The sequence below is a fragment of the Manacus candei genome, unplaced genomic scaffold (genome assembly GCF_025592945.1).
Source record: "Manacus candei isolate 608988 ecotype Guabito, Panama unplaced genomic scaffold, ASM2559294v1 h1tg000018l, whole genome shotgun sequence".
NCBI classification, from domain to species: domain Eukaryota; kingdom Metazoa; phylum Chordata; class Aves; order Passeriformes; family Pipridae; genus Manacus; species Manacus candei.
The window spans coordinates 20381182-20403345 of NW_026138066.1; the positions used below are offsets into that span (position 1 = coordinate 20381182).

At 39.3% G+C, this 22164-nt stretch overlaps 2 protein-coding genes across 2 annotated transcripts in view; both read right to left on the bottom strand.

The window, feature by feature from the left end:
* LOC127469852 (solute carrier organic anion transporter family member 1C1-like) overlaps positions 1–14093 on the bottom strand; it is a 41208-nt gene extending 27115 nt beyond the window's left edge. The window contains exon 1 of the mRNA XM_051784666.1: positions 13932–14093. Coding sequence (XP_051640626.1) covers positions 13932–14093 — 162 coding nt within the window. The remainder of the gene's footprint in view (positions 1–13931) is intronic.
* A 1-nt stretch (position 14094) lies between these two features.
* Positions 14095–22164, bottom strand: part of PDE3A (phosphodiesterase 3A) — a 231463-nt gene continuing 223393 nt past the window's right edge. Inside the window, exons 14-17 of the mRNA XM_051784667.1 lie at positions 21380–21535; positions 17677–17917; positions 16827–16842; positions 14095–14161 (exon numbers count right to left, since the gene is read on the bottom strand). Coding sequence (XP_051640627.1) covers positions 14095–14161; positions 16827–16842; positions 17677–17917; positions 21380–21535 — 480 coding nt within the window. The remainder of the gene's footprint in view (positions 14162–16826; positions 16843–17676; positions 17918–21379; positions 21536–22164) is intronic.

Genomic DNA, 22164 nt, shown 5'->3' on the forward strand with positions numbered 1-22164 from the left:
GTGCCTCCTGCAGCACAGCACTTCCCAAGCACAATGACACAAAACCCACTGGAAGCCTGCTAGATAATCAAACAGACAAGAAAGGTTTTGCTTTCCCATAGTCCTAAAAGAAATTGCTTACTTATATATACTTATTCTATAATTGAAACAAAGCCATTAAAGCAGCTACAGGACAAAGAATAACACTAAAGCTTGTTTCTTGCGGTCCATTTTCTTTGCATTCCTACTTTGTATTAGTTACAGGAAATTAGAAGCCAGACCACCTTCATTTCTAAAGCACAGGTTAAATTAATTATGTTTACAAAGCCTAGTCTGGCCAGAATGAATAGCTGTGACAAGAGTAATCTTGATACATAAACCCACCAATACACTAACAACACAGGAGGTTTGTGGGCTAGTCTTACAAACCATCCAGCAGCCACAGATCTCTGATGCATAGCTCTGGACCCAGCTGCTGCTTCTTCAGGCACATTTCATGACAAAATGTCAATCTTGTAAAGTCTCAGAAAAAAAACCAAAAAACCAAAGCTCCCCCAAACCCCAACCTGGTGTTTAGAAGCATGACACATTTCGTTTCTAAAAGACATTTTTTAAAAAACATATTCCAAAAAATCTGCTAGAAGGAAAATACTGACTTGTTAAAAAAGAAACTCAGAATGTATAAATAGGATTAGGATATACCACTTCACCTTAAAACCTAAACTTATGTGATTCCTGTAGTCCAACAGAGCCCTAGTACATTCCCGAGTCTTAGTCCATTCCCAAGCCTTAATACTGTGCTGCAAAGCAAAGCTACATATGAATAGTTGGTAGAATGAGTCCTCAAACTACTCAGATTGACACTTGGCCAAATGCTCCTTTACTGTTTTATTTATGCCAGCACTTAAATAGTCCAACCCTGAGCTGCCCTGGATGGACCCACAGAGGAGAGCCAGTCATGGCAGCAACTGCTTGTGGCCCAGAGTGTTGCTGCAAAGGTCTCCTCAGATCCAGATCTCTTGCATCCTTGTCCAGAGAGCAGGAAGCTCAAGGCATCATGCCATTGTTGAGTCTGGAAACGCAGCTGCCAGAATAAAGGCAACTTAGAAAGCACGACAGCTTGGAAGCAGCTGTTTCTTTCAAAGAAACATCTCCAAATACCTAAATTTTAGTGCAATTTAGCTTTTAAGATTTATGAAAAAAGTAGTTTCTGCTAGCTGTGATTCCTAGGTAAATGGAGTCAATGACAGGTAGAAACAGTGAAGACATTTACAGTTAACTAACTGGGCAATCCAGTTTCACTGCCTATATAATTTTAATTGCTTTAGCTATGCTAGTCTATTACTCTGGATTATTCCTTGACATTAATTTTCCTCTTCTTTTTGCTTCCAGTCCTAAGAAAATACTTGGTATGAACATACAGGAGTAGGAAACCCACTGCCAGAATAAACCTTGCATACTCATTCCCCATCAGAGAACCAGAGACAAATAACACACTTCAGCTGCTAGAAGCTCTTGGGGATTGCCATGAGAATTTCTTACCAAAGGACAGCAAAAGCAATAGAAGAGAATTATATTTTGGACCATCTAACTTGTTATTAGGATATGAAGAGGTCCTTCTGAGAAGTCTCATTACCGTGAGGTGCTCATCAAATTATTCCTGACGTTCATATTTTCAGCCCCTTGAACGAGATATAAGGAAGAAGAATTAAAAAAAAAAATAGCAGTTGCACTAAATGTGTTTTCTGCACCCCAACCACAGATCACCTTTTCTATGTATGCTCTCTATTCTGGGTGCTTGAGGGAACATATAGAAGCGTGGCCAATGGCTGTACATTACCTTGAAAGCACTTGCAGAAAATAATGGCTCAGAGGTTTTCCTTCCTGAATGATTAGTTAAAAAAAAAACCCAAAGCCCCTCCCATGTTTTAACAATCATTTTCAGAAGAGAAGTAGCAAGTATTTTTATACAGCACCACACTTTGCAAAGATCCCAGTGGGCTCTCTGAAACCTGTCTCTGATGAGGGGTAACGAAAAGGACAAATGAGAGATCCGGTGACGTGACATGTCCCTTGGGAGCAGGAAGTGTTTGTACCCACTGGAGCTCAGGGGAGAACTTCTACATAGGAGAATGTAATAACTGAAACTGGAACTTGTCCAGCCACTAGAAATTAATACCATTAATCTTAAAAAAAATCCCATAGCACTTTTCTTAATGAAGACAAATTCTTTGAACTAGGTTTAAACACAAAGATTTTCGCTAGAAATGTGGGAAGGTGCAAAAAATTGAACAGAAGAGTTGATTACACAGAAGGTGTTGAATTTGTAGGATATGATGCCTTTGGCAAGCACAGTAATAAACAATCACCATGTGCAAAGGATTGTGAAAGGAAGTAATTTACCACCAACAAAAGTCACTGTAAACCAAGCCATTGTGCAGATCAAACAGGAACCCTCTGCTTTGTATTTCCTGGCTGCAGACAAGCAGATGTTGCAGCAACCTTTTATCTCCATCACATTTCCAAACCACTATGCCCAAGTCTACCCCAGATTATTTAGTGATTATAACTAGCAGTCTGCCTTGACTGTGGCATAAGCCATCAAAACATTCAGTAAAACTTTAAACTCACATTTTCTCATGAATTACACAACATCAGCATCACCTCTTGAGAGGGAGGCTGCTCAGCAAAGCAGTTAGCTTTCATAGCTTCCATCTCAGTGTGCCCAGGTTTTTAGGAACCCAGTGTGGAGTGGTTAAAATTCTCCCTCAGACTGTGTGAGACGGCAACCCCGGAGCTACAGACCCCATCAGCCAGGGGAGCACCTGCAAGTTACACACCTGACTGTTATTGCCATTTGCTCTTCTGTCCCTATGGGAATTACCAATGATATCCAGGGAGTCCACGGTGGCACAAGGGATGATGTCGATTTCTATAGGTTTTTGGTAAGATAATTAAAGAAACATTAAAGAAAGCATTGCTAAACAAAGCACCAAGAGTTCTTCGAGAAGTCTGTTTTTAGGGAAACATTTTAAGTGGTTTTTAGGCAAGTGGATTTAGCCTTTGAGAGTAATTTGAACACCTGGAAAATGCAACATTTAATTGAGCCACTACTGACTGTGTGTCATGGCCTGCTTTATGTTTCACCAGAGCCCCAGGAGAGGCCCGCTCATGTGTGGTCTCATTAGCAGATTGACTGCTTCTGCTCCCTGTTTTATTGCTCATCTCTTCCCATGGGAACTTCTTGCTGTTTGAAGAGCTCCAGAGAGAGTTTGGTGATTTTCAAAGACGAGCATTCTTTACCTTGGTAGCCCCTACTCTTTGTGATGAGGAGTATTGAAGGAAAAGTTTTTCTTTGCAACTCCAGTCGTATGTTTCTCTGTGAATTTTAGGATCAATTAATTACATGCTATCAAGTTATTAAGTGTTTGGGACAGACCAGCTGCAGACTTATAAGCAGTTCCCTTAGAATAGGTATAAATATATTTTTAATTTCGTGCTGGCAAAGATCCCAACCAGTACCTTCCTAATCACTCTCTGGTGCAAATTGCCTCGGATGTTTGCTATTCAGAATTTTAGCAAGAGGACAAATAAACTGGTGGGACTTCAAAACTGACAGCCTGATATGTGTCTGATGCTCTTCTAGATTCTGAAATCTGTTAAGCTACGGGAAAAGAGGCTTTGAGTAACTGGTTGAGCCAGATAATTTTTATGCATCCGTTTCAAATCAGTTGGCTGAAGAGCTCTCCAGGGCTTTGGTGAAAGTAGGTAATAAAACTTTAAAAATGAGGAAAACTTTTGACAGATGTAAGATACATTTTTGAAATTATAAACAGTGAGCAAAGACAGCAGCCAGATGTCAATTCCAGTCCACATAAAAGATTAGCAAAATTTTTCACTGAAGAACAACAGCACACTTACCAACAAAATCGCAAGAAAGTTGATTTCACTCGCTGATGTCTCACTTTACCAGATTACTTCTGTGATTAATACAGGAAACTGTTAATTTTCATTTTCTCTGGAAGCATTAGTCACTCTGCACTACTAAGGCTGAATGCTGCCATGTAATATAGACCACATTCAATCAGTATGGTCCATATTAATTGGATCGAACAGTACACAGATAATGGACGCTGAAATATTGGTCAACATTAAAGAAAGACGTTTATAACAAGGCCTTCCACAGATTGGCTGAGATGCAAAGCATTTAACATGGGATTTATTAGTGATCTGAACTAAAGTGCAGAATTCTGCAGGTAAATACTGCAGGTAGTCAGATACCAATAAACTGGGTCACTGACAAACACCAAGCAGGGCTGGCAGCTAAAATGGTAATTCAATATATGTGAGCTTTACTGGATTTCAGTCAGAATCTGAAGAGGGTACAGGTCATTTGCAGTCTGGTGCTTAAGCAGAAAGCTGGGCATCAAAAGCAAAATTGTTCAATAAAGGAAAAGAAACGCAGCAACAGGATACCACAGAATTATATTTATGTTGTACATTTGTCTTCACATTGCAACATCCACATTGTTCATTTTGTGACAAGTATTTCTAACAATTTTGAATACATATTTACTGTATAATACATTTTACCAAGAGGCACTTCCAGTAATTCTGGCAAAAAGGAGCTTCATTATAGTGTCTAACTTACAAAACAGTAAAAATAAATAATGTTTATCTAAAAGATTTTTTCCTGTACAGAATCTATTTTGTACAAAACATTTATCAGCCATTAACTAAATCACTTAACAAATACTTGTGAAGAGAATATATTAAGTATTGCTACATGTATCGAGTGCAAGATACTAGTGAAAGGAAAAGAATTATTCTGTTTATGAAAATCACTTAAAAATACAAGGCCTTGTTCCTGAAGTGTTTAGAAAGGAGAAGCTTGGTTACAACAATATTGACAATATATAAATATAAATTAACGTATGTAGTACTTAGTGAAAAGAACACTGTGTTAAAAACTGGTGTGTACAAATCCTAAACAAGATGGCACTTTTCTGCATTGCCACTTTGGCTGGCAGTTATTTTTTAAGATATTGCTTCAAAAGAATTATAAAGGTACACAAAACCCCTTTTCAAATAGAGCCGTATAAAATTACACTCCCCCCACCTTTTCCTCACCTTTTGAAGTGAAAAAAAAAAAAAAAATCAAGGAGGGATTAAATTTGAAGAACATGGGTGATTTGTGGAAACTTGCTACTAGAGCTGAGTCTGAATAAGCATCATTAAAACAATTTTGTCTGAGGTGTGGTGCCCAGGCCAGGAGTCAAACCTCACAGGATAGGATGTAAGGTGACCAAACTCCTCATTGTTTTCCGAAGTAAAAAAACTTTAGCTGGCCCATTGTCAATTTTAAACTACAAATTTTGTATAATTTGGACCTAAAGTCTGGTGGGGGTCAAGTGCTTCAATTATATTGGCACACCCAAAATTTTCATTCAGAAAGGGTTTTGATCTTGCTAGGTTAATTTCTTGATTACTTTACCGAAATGGGATTTTGAAATTCTTTTTACCACATCTTCTTCATGATATACATACTTCATATTGTTACCCAGATGGCCAAACTGTATTGGAAAACAATCACTTTTGGAAGTTATTTCTTCCACAACTGGAGGCAAAGGTTACAAAATGTGTTTCTGCTGGAAAATGTCCAAGATGTTCTTTAATCAAAAGCACTAGAAAGAAAAAAAAAACTGCCACCCGTCAGTGAAAATGTTAATCTGTTAAACAAACATAACCTACAGTATGAATCACGGCTTTTTTAAAAGTGAACTTAAATTACTTTCCATCATGCAAACATCTTATATCGATTACTCAAGAAAAAAAGACTTAACTTTAGAAAAGTAATGACCAAATGTACGTTGACATGATTGAAATATTAAAAAGATTATCAACACCACATAGCAGTTATTAACGTTGTCTTTGATCTTTTGGGATACCATCTGCAGTATCAAGGTTTACAAACATCTAAAAATCAACATTTTGCATTCAAATACAGATTTTCATTGTGTGTCAGGATCAGGCAGGAATTTTTGAAGAGGAAAGACAGCTTTAACAGACGGCAGGCTTTCTACCTAAAGCAGTATGTACACACATGGCAAACCCCTCACTGTTTTCTCTCTGATCAGATCACAGAGCCTTTTTATTTCTCTTTTAGGAAAGCATGGGGGCAAAATGACTAGTGTCAGGGGAGAAAAAAAACACCACCACCAAAACCCCCCAAAACTCAATCTCCTTTAAATAAATACTCAGAAGCAAAGAGCAATTGCTGATTCGCATTAATTGCTTTTAAGTGTTCGCTGTGGTAAAGGAAGACCAGTTGAAAACTAGAGCATCCAAGCCTGAGAGCTGTAGCTGTGAGCAAACCACGGCAAGGTGGGTATAGAGATGGATTACATTTCTCTAAGGTATTTCTCAAGCTATTTTGACAACAACCTTATGAATTTCAGCATTTGTTCTTTACGTGCCCCCCCAGTTCCTCCCCCCCTGCCGGGCTGCCCCGTTCTCTCTGGGAACCCAGGTCATTTGCAAGCCAACAGTGCAAGCACAGCTCCCTCTGCAAGCCCAAGGAGAAGCCACCTAACACACACCTGCCTCACCAGGCCTGCAGCACACTCTGTGTTTTGCTCATTTGATCTGATTTCTGCGGTTTTTAATCAGGAGAAGAGAATCCAATCATAAAAGGACACGTGGTCTGCAGCTGTGGCAAAGGCCTTCACACCTGCTCTTACGCTTCCACACAGAAAACAGAATTATTTGGGTTTCCCATCTAATTTGCTGCTGGGATACATCCCTTTCCATACCTGCAGATTTCAGTGGTGCTCCTTGGTGCACACAGATCCCATATATCATCCATGGCAGAGCAAGTCCCATCTGTTGCCCCATTCCCACACCTTGGACGTACTACACGCATGGCTTTGGAAGTAAGAAACAACTGGCACAGACTAGCCATCTGAAAAGCTCAAATAAAAAAAATATGCTTTTTCTTCCTCCCCTAGCACGAAGCAAAGTTTTCCTTAATGAGGGAGAATTAAACAACTTCAGTCAAAAATTCTTCTTGGTTTACCATATCCTTGAGGTTGGCAGTCCACAACCAAGGCCAGTTGGCTTTACCCAAACTCATCAGCTCCCAGAAGCAGCAGTTTTACACATGCAAGCACTCAGGGGGAATTTGTGCATACCCCACAAGTCACATAGGCAAGGTTTCAAACTGCTTGTCATTATCAACAATTATCAACAATGCTTATCATTTCAATTTTATCACAGAAGTATTGTCATCTAGCTCAAGCTTTTGACCCTTTTCGTCATTGTGAAAACAGACTCTCCAGAAATACACCAGCACTCCTCTGCCACCAGGCTCCAGAATCGTCCTAAGAATTCAGGCAGGTGCTCACACAGGCAACATCTGCATCCTACTTGAGAAGGTGTGATGTATTTTTCACCAAAAGAACACCTGCCTGCCAGGAAAATCCCATTAATGGCCTCTGAACAAATCATAATTAGGATGTAAATGGTGGATAACTCAACACTGCTCCCTCCAACAATAGGATTCAATAACTACCACAGCAGGGGCTAAACCCTGCTTTGATTTACCTCCAGAGGAATGTTGTTTTGCTAAAAGAAAGTGATGAACTCCCAAAAAAGACTGGTCATATTAAGTTGTTCTCAAAAGTGCTGGTGTTATTTTGCTCTAATTTAAAATTTGACTCCAATAATCGATATTTTTGCTAGTTATTCCAATGATTGCCTAAGAGAGTTGTCACCTAATTTCAGTTATTCCTCCATCTGTTCAAAATCACTTAACACGATTTTTCTCCAGGAGCCCTGGACTTTCTTATTTGTCGATTCACCTAAAATTATGAAAAAATGTAAAAGATTCCCCCACTCTAGTTAATGGGAATAATTATCTTCTCTTTAATGCTGCCACCATTTTGACTAATGCTGCAACATCAAACAGTAATTAAATCCCCAGAAACTCTATGGTTACATAATTTCAGTGGGATTACATTTGATTTTGAAAGAAAAGGAAAATAAAGTTTGCTGCATAAAGTGTGTTTCATACTGGACTACAATTTCCTTTTCTCTTTCCCCCAAAAAGGCCACTTTGACTTCCTTCTTATATGTGTACAACACCATCAGCTCAAGGACTAATTACACCAGCCCTGTGCTGCCAGCTGAGGAATATTCAAGTTCTTAAGCCAACACCCAGGTTTGAGACTGGAAAGACCAAGCAATCCTTTGTGCCTGCCTCCCATCTGTGATGGTGTGTTCTCTGCTCTGGGCACTTGCCTCGATTTAATCTCTTGTCCATGAGGCCATGGGATGCTCAACAAATTCTTATACTCATTGTTAAATTGAAGACTTTCTTCCTTAAACACAGAACACTTCAATCATAACAATACTTGCAAAAGCAATAGCAAATATTGTATGTTGCTTTTATGAATTAGAGGTTTTCCGACAGTCAAACCCCTCTTCTTCAGGGAAAAAAAACCCCACAGACTGTCACTGTTGTCCTCTCAATCCACTGGACATTGTCTATCAGATGGATCAGCCTTTAGAATGAACCCCAGTGCATCTGCATTATGTCTCCCTCACTTGAATCATCCGGAGCATCTGCCTGGGGTATTTGTTGGTCAAGCACCTTGTGTCTTCTGTAGATCACAGTCTCAGGTGGACCCAGGTTTGCTGGGCTGCCCAGTCTCACACTGACTGGCACATCTGGCCATTGAAAGTCGGTGAGAGTGGACTAAGACTTGCAACCATCTTCATCAACAGCAAAGCCTTAACCCTCACAGTGTCACACCACACAGACCAAGTAGGATAAAGACTTAGCACAAGTACTTCATTAACAACTGGGACCAACCACAAACCTTTTGCCGCATTGTACTTATGGTAAAATTTTCAAAAGCAACACAGGCACAGCACAGGGTGTGAACACATCCAGACTATGGCACAGTCTGGGCAGGTGTCATGGGCCCTAGCACTGACTGATGCTCAATTTGACAAAAACCTTTGCTTCTCCACACTGCATTCTACTCTCCAGGGCATTTCTAAAGAAAGACGGCACCAGAATTTCAGAAACAAAAAATTATATCTAAAGAGCATACAGGAATTTACAACTTTCTAAAGAAAACAAATGAAGTTCATGTCCAGCATGGAACACATAGAAAGGGGGCTGGGAACTGAATTTGCCTAGATTCTAACTCTTACTTTTAGAAGTATATATTTGAACCTTTTCAGACTTAACTTCCTTTCCAAAATCAGACCATCAAGATCTTAAGAACTAACAGTAGTACACTAAAGGTAAAAGACCTCTATGTCTTGCATCCACTCAAAAGGTATTGAGCAGTCGCAGTCTTGGATTTCAGATTGATGATGATGCAGAGAGAAGTTCACACATGATGTCAGGGTAAAAAAATGATTAACAACTATCCTTACATTGATAATAAATGCATTCTCAAATTACACCTGCCCTGGGAACCATTTACTGCCAGAAGGAGACCATCATTTGCTGTTGGAGGCAGCACCCTGCACAGTGTGACAGGAGTTCCCCAGCCTTCTGTAAAGAATTTCAGTCACAGAGGAAGGCAATGCAAAATACTGTCAAGAGAAAAGTAAAATACCCTTTCCCTATTTCTTGCAACTAATTTCTAATGCATGGCTCACAACATCGCATCAAACATCATCTTTCTACTGGAGAAGGTGATGATTTTCAGAGGTGAGCGTCAACGTGCTCTGTACATCAGCTAAAAACAAATCCAGAAACACCAGATTCTAGAATTAGAGCATAAATAGTAAACTGTGGTCCTTTGAACATTTTTCTAGAGACAGCATTTTTGGGTTCTTGGAAGCTAAAGTCTCAGACTCCTCCTAAAAGAAAAGGTAATTAAATAGTTTGGGCCTTTCACAGTCTATTTGCATGTTTTCCATTGGCAACACAAGTGTAATAGGAGATGTTACATTCCATAGTAAACAGCATATGGCTGTCCAGGAAACTCTCAATATTGGGACAAAAGTGTTTCTACATGATTGCTACATGAGGGGCAGAGTGCCTTTGTCACTGCACTGGGAGCTGCAATCACTGCAAAAACCCTCCAATTCCAGGGAACAGCAAACTTCTGCTAGACTAGAAGAGAACAGGATCAGTCACCAAGTGACATAACAGTGGAGAGAACAAAATATCCAAGAGGAAAAAAACAATCTAATCTTTCTCCTCCTCTTTTTAAAGAACTGAAAACTAAAACACGTCAATTTTTTTTCTTTTGTTACTGCAAAATACTGTTTAAGTGGGGGTTGCTTTCTCTAGTATCTAACACACTGTTTTACATACAGTATGTACCATAAACCCATATCAACATTGTAAACATCCCATCTAAATCCTGAGCATTTTGCTGACTGGATACAATTAGTTTTCTTTCCTTTTTTTTTTTTCCCCTAAACTATTGCACAGGCTGTGGTTTGGGGTTCACACCACCAAAGGACTACACTAAGTGGAAAACTATCAAGATCTAACCTCCAAAAGGTTTCTGTAACTGCAGGTCAAAAGTTTTGCCTCCTTTGGACTAGAAAATATTATAAATCCCCCTAAAAATTACCTGCTGTGTTATCTACTAACCCCAAAGCAAAAAGAAAAAATAAAATTGTTTTTCACATTCTTGACATAAAATATCTCTGTTATTTTCTTTTGTGTTACATGTAAGCCAACCTGGAAATTTCCTAATCATTGCCTGCCAGACATGCACTTCAAAGACTGAAAATCAGATTCATAAGGAATGGACATCAGCAGATATTGGATTTGATTAGTAACTATTTGGAGTGCACAAAAAGGTCACCTCTTACCTAGTTAAACAATTGCAGCCACTTCACTAATACACTGGTATTCCTTCCATTTTGGATAAAATCAATGATCATTCTCATTTTAAGCCTGTCAGTAATTTTTTTCACTCTAAAGACCCGAGTTAATCAGACTGTAGCCACAAAGAGGCTTGGGTAGCAAAGGAGTATCAATTTCTGACAGCTGCATTGGCAATCTAGAAAGAAAGCTTAAATTAGAAGCTGACACTAATTTTACTTAATGGCAACCAAAAATGATGACTAGAAAAATATAATGATTCCATTTCAGCCATTTTTAGGATATTTTTTCTTAGTTCAACCCTGTATATGCCAGCTCAGAGGAATATGTGGAACTCCACTTACAGGATTTCGCCTCATTCTTGAACACTTCTTTGTAATTTTACCAACTGGGCACCCACCAACACCTGCTGCAATATAATTTTTTCATCTTCTAGAAAAGGCAATATAAAACCCAGTATTAAGATCCAGTTGTGGTGATTATGTACTGAAAAGTAAGAAAAAAAGTGCTTGGAGATGTGACATTTTAAAGCATCTCTGTAAGTTTAATTTTTAAAGGACAGAATGAGGAATAATAAACCCTTCCCATACTATAAGGTATGCATACCACTTGTACAAGAAAAACCCAAATAAAATGATCAATCAAAGTGACTAAAGAGGTGTGAAAACAGTGCAAGGTGGAATTGTTGGAGACTGGTTGAGGTCTTGGAGATATCATTTTTTCTTTTGAGTGAATTCTGCTATGTCCTTTGCCTTTAAAATAACAGTGCAATTTGCTTTTCTGATTTCAGTGGAAAGCACTTACTAAATAGTTCTGCCAATAAGAGCATTCAGAACTGTGCTCTAGTCACTCTCCTGAAAGGCAAACTTTCTACTGCTAAGAGTAGAAATCCAGAATGGGATCATATCAGGCAAATGCAACCAGTAAAAACCCCAAATCCTGTTTTGAGCGAAAGTTCACTCTGACAGAAATGCAAAGCTAAAAGAACCCCTGAAGTAATAACACACATGTTGATTGGCTTTGATAGAGAATGTTTTCCAATGTTTTTGGGGAGGTATCAATAGGATCATGAAATTTGAATGTGTAACAATGGCAAAAAGTGATGAGTGTAATGTCAGAAGTTTAATACAGAAAAGACTTCTACGAACTCTGCCTTTCACAAGCAAACCTCTTCTTAGTAAAGGGCTGCAGGATCAAAGTATAAAAAGTACATATAGTCAAATAATTATTGAGAGATACTGAGCTTTATGTATATAATTCCTTCTGTGGGAACAAGTCTCTAAATTGTGTGGTACTGGTTGGTGCGGCCAGTCCCCAAGAGCATTAATATTTTGAAGCCTTGATTCTATAGACCACTGGCTTCCCATAAGGGTCTATACAAATTACTCAAGACTTTGTGGGGTTTTGAAATGGCTACACTGTATAAAAATGTTTTTGTATTTATTTTTAAAAAAATTATCTTTACAAAACAACTTTTCCCTTTTTTTCTTTTTCTTTTTTTTTTTTCTTAAAGATATCATTATCTACAGGAACCCATAAAAATTTTTCCATATTTACATCTAGATAGCTAATCATTGACAAATATAATATCGTGAAATAAAATATTGAAAGTGAATATCCAACTTTTTAAATAGACATTTGGCTCACAGCATAAACAACAGAGAAAAACAAATGAACAGAACAAACAAACAAACAAAAAAAAGATCTGCTCTTCTTACAGGCCTGATCTTTTTCTTTCTCTTAAAAAAAAAAAAAATGAAAAAAGGAAAAAAATGTATATCGGTGGGACCAAACATGCTGCTTCTAAGCAGAATGCCAGCAACAAACTGCTCCCATCCAGCACCTCACACTGAAAAACCGAGTTCTCTGAAGGTCATGTGAGTGGTTGCTGAGACACACGAGTGTCCAGTGGATGCAGGACTGGCATCTGTCCCCCACGCTGCTCCTAATGCATTGCCTGCATTGCTCTGAGGAGACAATGGCCTCCCCACTCCCCTTCTTTTGCTCTCCCAAGATGCAGTTTAGCTTTGTTCTTAAATGATATATTTGGTCATTGATGCACGGAGGTGTTAGGTTGCGGTAGGAACTGACAGTGCGCCTCTCGCTTCCAAGGACACGTTTGCTCTCTGTTCCCTCCTGCCCAAACACGCTGCCCCACACAGCCATTCACACAGAGGGCCAGGTCCTCTCCAGGGGAACAGAGCAGTGTGTCACACAGTCCCTCTCGACCCCCTTTGGAAAATACACCTTCCTGGCACATCCCTTTCGCCAGCAGTGCGGGAAGTGCTGAGGAAGAGGAGGAGGAGGAGCCCGCACAGCCGGACAGGGCAGGCTGGCAGCCTGGGCCAGCGTGGTCTCTGCTGAAAGGCTGCTGCCTGCAGCTGGAGTGCAAACTGGGACTTGGAGGCCTATGGGGAATGCAGAGCTCCTCAAAATGGGCTCCATTTCCCTGGTGGGCACAAATTCTCTAAAATCTGGGCCTTCTGTTTGTTGTCATGTACTGGGACACGTGCTACAGCTAGTGTAATAAGAACTCAAACTATGCTATATTTCCACACATCCACTCACACTTGCAAACACCCCCTCACACACACATATGTGTTGGCAGGATATATCAGCATTCATATAAAGCTTTGGAACTTTTATCCCTCAGCATTAAGAGCAAAAGCTACTTAACTGGTACCTTACTGTTAACTGCAAATGTTCTTCAGAAGCAGCATTTCCTTAGATAACTTTCTTCTGTAAATATCACAGTGACCATAATATATCACTAAATGTATTTTGCTGAAGTGTGCAGCCAATAACCCTGGCTATATATATATATTTATATAATTCCACCCACCCCCAAATCTCTTTAAAGAAAGTCTGTAAAAGCCGGTGTTGCAGTGTGAAAGCTTCCTTGAGCATAGGAGTTTAAACAATGTACCTCACCATAAAAAGGAAAGAGAAACAAATTAAACAGCTGTAGGCGCATTATCCCATACTTCTACAGTGTTGTGTCTAAATGCTGTGCTGGCTTGAGAAAGAGTCTGTGCACAAGTCAATCTGTCTTAAAATACTGCTGTAAATATTGTCATTGGTTTGGTTCTACAGTTGTGTTCTCCTCTTCATCCTTCTTGGGCTTCCCTTTCTCCTCCTCCTCTTCCCTGATGGCCTGGATTTGTTCTGAAGATTGGTGCAGTGGGGATTGCTCTGCACCTTGCTTCTCTGACCCAGCTAACCTCTCCTCGTCCTCAATTACTTTCTTCCACATTTTATGGTTCTGAAGCAGGTGCTGAGTGATCTGACAGTAGATTTTCCTCCTCTTGAACTTCTTCTTTCCTGTAAAACACCATGTGACATTAATGTACTGGTTTCTGCGAGAGAAGGAAAAGGGACTGAAGGTGTAGGAAGTAGACAGGGTGTACTATGACGTATAGGAACTGGACCAACAGAATTTTAAACCCACAAATTTAAACAGTCTTAAAATTCAGAAAGCTACACCTCTCCAGACCTCTGGGAAAGCAAACTGGTTTCCTGCACAGTTTGAGCCCCAGCTTCATCCTATCCCAGGCTACATGTTGTGCCTGACTTTGCTGCTCACAGAGGCATCTAGTGCTTGAATGATTATGCATAAAGCATGTTGTTGAGCTGTTTCTGCTCATTTAATATCAAGTACTTAAAGACCCTGATCAGCCTCTTTCATAACACACATTATTAAATTCTGTGCCCTCCCCAAACCCAATGGATCCCTGCTGATTGTCTGAGGGAAAAAGAATTGTTTTCTCCACATTTTACCTCTGAGCTGAGCTGCAGAAGGATAATGAATGAAGGGTTACTAATGAAGCATTAGTGATCAAAGGAGGGAACCCACTCCTATGTTCCGTTGTCAAATCAGAGATCTACTATTCTACCATTGCAGTGGAGGTGACCTTGAAGCTTTAGCACAATATTGCTTTGGCAGCAGTCTCACCACTGAAGAAGTATTCATATAGCCAAATACTATCAGGGAGCTCAATTGTCTTATTTTGAAGCATCAGTCCCCTGCTGTTAACCTATAAAGTGTTTTTGTCACTGGTGGCTCTCATGGCTCCTGACACAGCTGCACTACAAGTGTTTTGCTCTCTGAAGGGTGTTTTGTTCTGTCAGTATAGTCTGTCCAACACAGATTGTTAACTCCTTAACAGTACAAAGCTTGAAAATTTTCCCTGGTCATTAACAGTGCCACTGGCAGTCGCAGAACTGAAATAACAACCCCTCCAAAGACAACTGTTGATTTCTTTTTTAAAGAATGTGACGTAGAGGAATGTTTTGTACCAAATAAATTTGCGTGGATTAGTATTTGCAGGTTGCCTAAAGTATGTCTGTGTCAGGATCCAAAACGTTTAGCCCTTGAAGCTTTTGAACTGGAAACAAAGAGCTTTTCACTGAGCACAGACCAAATCCAACTCAATCCTTCATTAGAAAGCCCTTGGTTCCCTGTAGGAAACCTTCAGGTTTAGCACTAATAAGGAGCCCCTACCCTGCCAATGCCTCAAGCAGGACATTCTCTCCTGGGTTTCCTGAGTGACCCCACATCTTGTTGCTCTCTGCAGACACCAGTGAGCAGTTGCTGTGGTGTTAAAATTTGTCTGAATACCTGAAGACCGAGACTGTTTAATTCTTATACTTGCATCAGACCTTCAGTGAAAGTACATGCTCCTGTGCAGTAACAAATATTATTTCAAGCTACCTTGAGGTTTTATAACTCTTAAATTTATCTCAACTGCTTCAGTGAATTATCAGGACCTAGTTGAAGTGTTTTCTGCTGCAATTATATTTCTATCTGCCTGAAAGGCATTTCCATCAAGAAAAAGATCTTTACTAACATCTATACAACTCTTCATATCTATGCATCTGACATTTCAACCTCTTATTTTGTTTCACTGAGAAAGTTTAGAACATCCAAAATTTTGTTGATCATTATATAAATTTCTTACGACCTGTAAACCCCCTATATTGACACAAAATATGTCGTAGATTCCTGATTCAGACTCACAGTCACACAGAATTTAGGGAACCTGAAGAAAACAGTTTGTAACACATTGGCATGATTGTGAAGATTAGCAGCCCACATTTGGTAAGGAGGAAGTAGGAAGAATTTGTTGGATATTTCACAGCTTCTGATACATTCATTTTTAAAGTTTTGAAAACTGTAGCCTAAAAACACCAGGCTACGGTAAACACTAGTAAAGTTCTATAGCAGAGTAGAATGTGAAAAAGAAAACAGAAAAAAACTAAAAGGAAAACAGAAATCAACTAAAAATGGTCTGTTTTCAATGTGACAACAGTTAATAAAGATCAGTGCTTTTAACCTGAAAAAAGCATTGTTGGACTCTGCTAGTGGTGATACAGAAGATAAGTATACAGAGATAGGAGATGAAAGGAAACTGGGGATTTTAAAAGTGAGACTGTCCAGTGGATATATGAGAACATCCTTCATCTTTCTTTTTAATACAGCAATAAACATTTCAGACTTTGAAGTCTGTGTTGGTTACCTATCACATACACTTTCCTCCTGGTAGGCAATTCCATAAAGGCCAATCTGCCACAAACATGTGGTTCTGCCTGCTATTACAAAACTGAGGGATCCTAAGATGCTAAAATCAACCTGTGTGTGTGTTATATTACTTAATGTTTGCTGTTCTCAACAACATTTTTAATTTTAATGCATGAGAACCTGCCAAACCTAACACACATGCAAGTGTGTGTGTGTGTGTGAACAACAACAAACCATATACCTCTGGATTTTACTAGAGATAAAAGGTTAATTCTGTACATCAGGAGACATAGGCTTTAGTTGCTCATGTGACTTATTGCAATCATCAACTCTTTCTGCTTCTCAGTTTCCTCAGCGGAAAACAGGGATGATACTCAGGTAATGGAGGGCATGAAAATGTGTGGGAAAGAACAGAAAAAGTGAGGTTGTTAAAAGAAAAAGCTCTTTATCGATATTTCACTAGCACACTTAAGGTTGGTGCTTCCTAGAAGGGGAGAGAGAGGAAGATGACCCAGAGGAAGGAAATAAAAGAACCGGAGTAGAAAACTCAGAGGGAGAAAGAACGTGACAGAAATAAAAAGGTAAAGCATGCAGCATTAAACTGATAAAAGAAATAGGTCTACAGTTGCAGTCTTTTTTCTTAAAGATCACTTCCCATGAGTGCCTGGAATTTCCTTTCAAAGTAAAAAGCTTTCCTCTCAGTATGACAGGTACTGGCACTGTGTGCCTTCTGGAGGAGAGGCAGGAAACTATCAGCTTTAGTTACTGATTAGCCAGAAGGGCCAAGTGACGCAGCTCCCAGCACACAACACAGCCATGGTCAGAGCCAATTCTCTCATCACTCTTCTCCACACATTACCTTGGAGAGGTTTGCATTAAAATACTTCCCCTGTTAAAAACTCTTTTACTGCATCAGCACCTCAGACCCTCATTTCATGGTAATTCATGGAAACGAGGAGTGTTTGCCTTGAAAAATCTTCTCCAAATCGTCCTTTATTCAAGTGAAATTGTTGCAGTCTACTAACACCAGTCCTGAAAGAGTCTAGAAAGCCCTCATGCAGAGATGGGTGATCCACCACCAGAAACCTCAACTGAAGGTAGAAATGAGTAGTAGATATGAACTGCACAGTTCCTGAAATCATGGAGCATCTCCATTACCAACATAACTGGCTACATGCCAGCATCTCCAAGGACAGCACAGACTCACTGTCACTCTGGAGAGGCCTGTGTTAACCTGACCAGTTCACAGTCTCTGCTTAGTTTTTTGGCCACAATATGGAACTCGTTCTGTCGAAAAATATAAGCGTGAACAACTTACTGGATTCGGCATTTTCACAAGTTTCCATTTCTGCTGCTTCTTCCTCTTCTTGCTCATCAGTGTCTCCTGATTCATCACTATCTTCTATCCACTTTCCTGGCATCAGCCCCGCTGAGTCATAGGAGTTACATAGTGGTCCCACAATGTGAGTGATGAAAGATTCCTGGAGGTGTGCCAGCTGAGGGGCAGAGCGGTCCATGAAAGGACTGATGGGCAAGCCCAGGCTGGCCTCTTCATCACCCTGGAGATGGAAAATAGCAGTAACTTCTCTGAAGTAAATGAAACAAAACTGTGTCACAAAAAGGTAAAGCACATCCAACCAATTAAAAATGATGAAAGAAAAACAACTGAACTCCAATGCCACTTCCGTAGCACGCCAGCATGACATTGCCACAGTGCCATCATGTCAAATGGTTAATCAAAGTTACAGCTCTTTTTTTGTGACAGTGCAAATTGATCAAGGATGTTTTTGATCAAGGATGAATTGATGGCTGGGTAGAATGTTGCCCATTGCCCTTGTCCTGTACTTTACATTGCGAGTGTGAAAATTTGGAAGTTTTTATTTTAATTTGTTTCTTCACATTATTTAAAAATACATCCCTTCTGATTTTGTGATTCTAAGTTCCCAGTAACCTTGTAGTCAGCCACCTGTTTACATGGAATGAGACTGAACTTCTACAAACAAAGGCTATCTCACTGAACTAGTTTTCTTACTAATCTTTTCCTTACTATACATAGCATGGAGATTTGGGGTTTGGGTCATAAGTATTGGTTTCCTGGGACTATTAGAATGATCCTACGAAAGCAAAGATAGCTCAAAAGCAGTAAACCTTTCCCATGAAGCTTTTTGTTAGTTTTTCTTGGAGAGAGAGGGTAGAGGGAAGGTAGAGGAAGACTTTTTTCTTTCTCCTCTCATGATGTAAAATAAAGTAAAACTTTATTGCAGAACCAAATCTGACATACTCACAGCAAAGCTTCTGGTGACAACACTGAGTTGTCAGCTGAGTAGACATGACAAGACCAGATGTCATCTCCCCAAGAAAAAAATCTAATTTACCTAATCAAGCTTGATATATAAATTCATTTTTTAATACAATACAGAGTTCTATATTTGAGAATATAGTTTAGAATTTGGAGATACATTTTCAGTTTCCATCACTTTACAGATTGCCTATATTTATTTCCTTGTGAAGTAAATTTCCCAAAAGTCATGGACTTTGCATCTAGTCAAAACTGTGTCTGTATCTGTATTTGGTGAAGGCCTAAGAATGAGAGCTACATTTTGGAGCATGTACAGCAAACGGTTCACTCCCTTGTGTTTTGTTTGTTGCTTTTTTAATAACCCACCCCTAAATGTTATGTTCAATCATTAGACACAAAATACTATTGTTGACAAAACACTGAAACATGCCATCCATTCTTGAAATAGCAAACAAATTAAGAAGAGGTGGCAGCTTGCTCTTCTTTACAGCAACATAATGTGAGATTTCCTGGTTTTGAGCTGTCAGTAGTGGGAAGAATGCTGACTGTTGAAATGTTTAGAAGTTCTTTTTTCATATTCTGCTAAAACATTATTTATTATGTGAAAAGTCTTGAAGTGTGTTTTTTGTTTCTATTTAATATGTCTAACCTGTCTTCAAACAAGTATGTTGAGTATGTGAAGGGAAGAGAAGGAAACTTCCTGTAACAATATGACACTGGATTTTGGATATTTCCATGCAACACATTTTTAATAGAGATTTATTTATATGGGAGTGAAATTCTTCAAACAAACTGGAGTTTATTAAAAGAAAGATATTTTATGATTTTCACAGCATAGGTTGAATTTACATGTGTATGCTTTTTGATAATAATTCCAGGGAAATTCAAACTTTCCATAATGTTCTCCCTTTTAGAAATGAGAATATGAAGACTTTTCTCTTCTTGGAAAAAAATCTGATGATCAAAAGCATGGTGAACATGGTTTGATACACCTCTCGTAGCACATCACATGACAGAAAAACAGATTTTAACCTAGGTTAAATGAACTGAGAATCTAACTTAGCCTTCTTAATGCCAAAAGTAAGTCCAAAAAAGAAAATGTTCTGAGTCCCATTTCTGAATGATGGAAAATAACCCAGATTCCTATTGTGGAACAGATAATGTGGTGTCTTCCCACACATGTATCCTCCCAAGCTTAGTTCACTATCCAACACTTGGAGCAGTTACTTCCCTCTGACACTATTTATGTTGGATCAAAGGAAAGTCATATCATTATATCTGACTAACAGGTTTTGTCTGCATGCAGCAGTCACCCACATAAGGTGCGATCATCACCAGAAATGTGAAGTACGATTCATTTGGACAGTTGTAATGAAGAAGAAAAGAATTTCCTAAAAGAAAATTTGGGAGATGAAGGTTGTTTTGGGACACACTCCCTGTCTTTCAGAAAAAAATGAAAACAAAAATGGAACCAACTACATTTGTAATAGACGTAAGGTTCATTGGGGTTTTTTGCATTTTTTTTTTTCTCAGGAGATCTCCAATAAATGAAGGAGCTTCAGGTCAGTGTCTGAATTTTGTCCCTTTCCCCGCTTCTTTACATACTCCAGAAGGCAGTAGTAAATCCTGTTTGTTTCTTTTCCAAACTGTAAGTGCAGGAAATTTAAAGGAAGCTGAAAAGGCTTTAAAAGGGATTAGTCTGTGACTACACGTTACTGCACAGCCTCCCCAAGAAGTCTGTGGGATGTCTGGTTCAGTGATTTCGCCTGTTTGCTTCATCTGGAAAAGACAGGATGTGGAGTTTAATCTAACTAGCCCATTCAAAATATGTTCCCACTCAGGAAACAGAGGAATAGTGTGGGAACAGCCCTGACCCTTGCACTCAGCAGGGCTAAATAGGTTATAATGAGAAAAGGTTCAATTAAGGGCTCCCTTACACCTAGAAAGAGAGGACCAGTGCCTGGCTGTACTCCCAGGTCTTTGTAAATCAATCTGTGGTTGTCCTCCTTCCTTGTGCTACCATCAGCAGAGCCTTGTATAATTAGTGCAGTTGTACTGACAAACCTTCTGAAAGCTGGAAGTGTTGTCTTAAAAAATAACAAATGAGTCAGGATCAATGTGTGGGGAGTTTGTGATAAACTGAAAGTCAACGTTACAGTTGGGCTCAGCACCATAAAGGTTTTGTGCGTGTGTGAACACAGATGTGGCCCATGGGGAAGAGAAAATAATTCCTCTGCTCTGTTTAGATCATCTCAACAAGGATGTTGTGTCCACTTTTGGAGACCACGTGTCAATAAAAGTGTGAGACACCTGGAGTGACTGCAGAAGAGAGCCATGAGAACTGGTTGATATCTTGAAAGGACTTAGAAGTAAGGATGAAAAGACAGTTTGCATGAAAGAACACTGAAAGGGAGACATGATGACCAAAAACAACAAAAAAAGAGGAATGGAACACTTGTTCACCATGATCACTGTATGGATAGACTAAAACAGTTAAGCTCTGTACAAATATCATCATCAGAGGTCTTTGAGGACACACCAGAAGCTTCAGTGACAAGGGACTTTTACTGGTCCAGCAAAAGGATGGATTAGTGTAACTCTAGCCATCCTCTTCTCCCCTATCTCTATGATTTTTACTCATCACCAGCACTATCATGCTCCAGGGCTGTTTAACACCAGACATGCAACCAACAGATACCACTTCGGACACACATTTATTTACCTGTTCATAAAACTCATTGACGATGCCTTCTGTCCACTGCAGATGCAAATCTTTGCATTTTGCAGGCCCGTTTATGTCGGCCAGTTTGATGCACATCTGGCAAACCAGCAAGCGGTCGTTCTCGTTAGTCCAGTCGATTCCAACATCATCATTCACCTGGTGGGCAGACAAAAAGAAAACCATGACAGTAATCCTGGGCGAAAGGATGCATCCACAGAGGAAGTTCAGCCCTGGGATATTGCACAGTATATTTAGCTTTTGAACAAAATCACAAGCACAACCCCAGGCTGAAATTAACAATCAGCTGTAGGGTAATATGTTTAAAAAAATAGAAAAAAAAAAAAAGGTGAAAACCAAAGAGCATTGAGATTAATAATGGAAAATCAGTATTTGCTAGGGCAACAAAAAAATGCAATCTTTCCATGACATTTTCCAAGAAGTTAATATCTAATTGGTGTACAAAGATAAATTACCATCAAATGCCATGTTGATTCAATTGCAGTGTGAAGACACAGGCAACAAGTTTATTTCCCTATTTAATCTAGTATGGCTGAAATTATTTCATAGAATCACAGAATCAGCTGGGTTGGAAAGGACCTCTGAGATCATCAAGTCCAACACTTCATTTTTTTTTTAATTTTTTTTTTTTCTTTGGAAATCCAGTCTGGGTTTTCCCCGATTCTGTACTCCAGATAAAATTCAGTCCAAGTTTTCCCCCATTCTGTACTCCAGGCAAAATCCAGTCTGGGTTTTCCCTGATTCTACACTCCACCAGAAATCAAGTC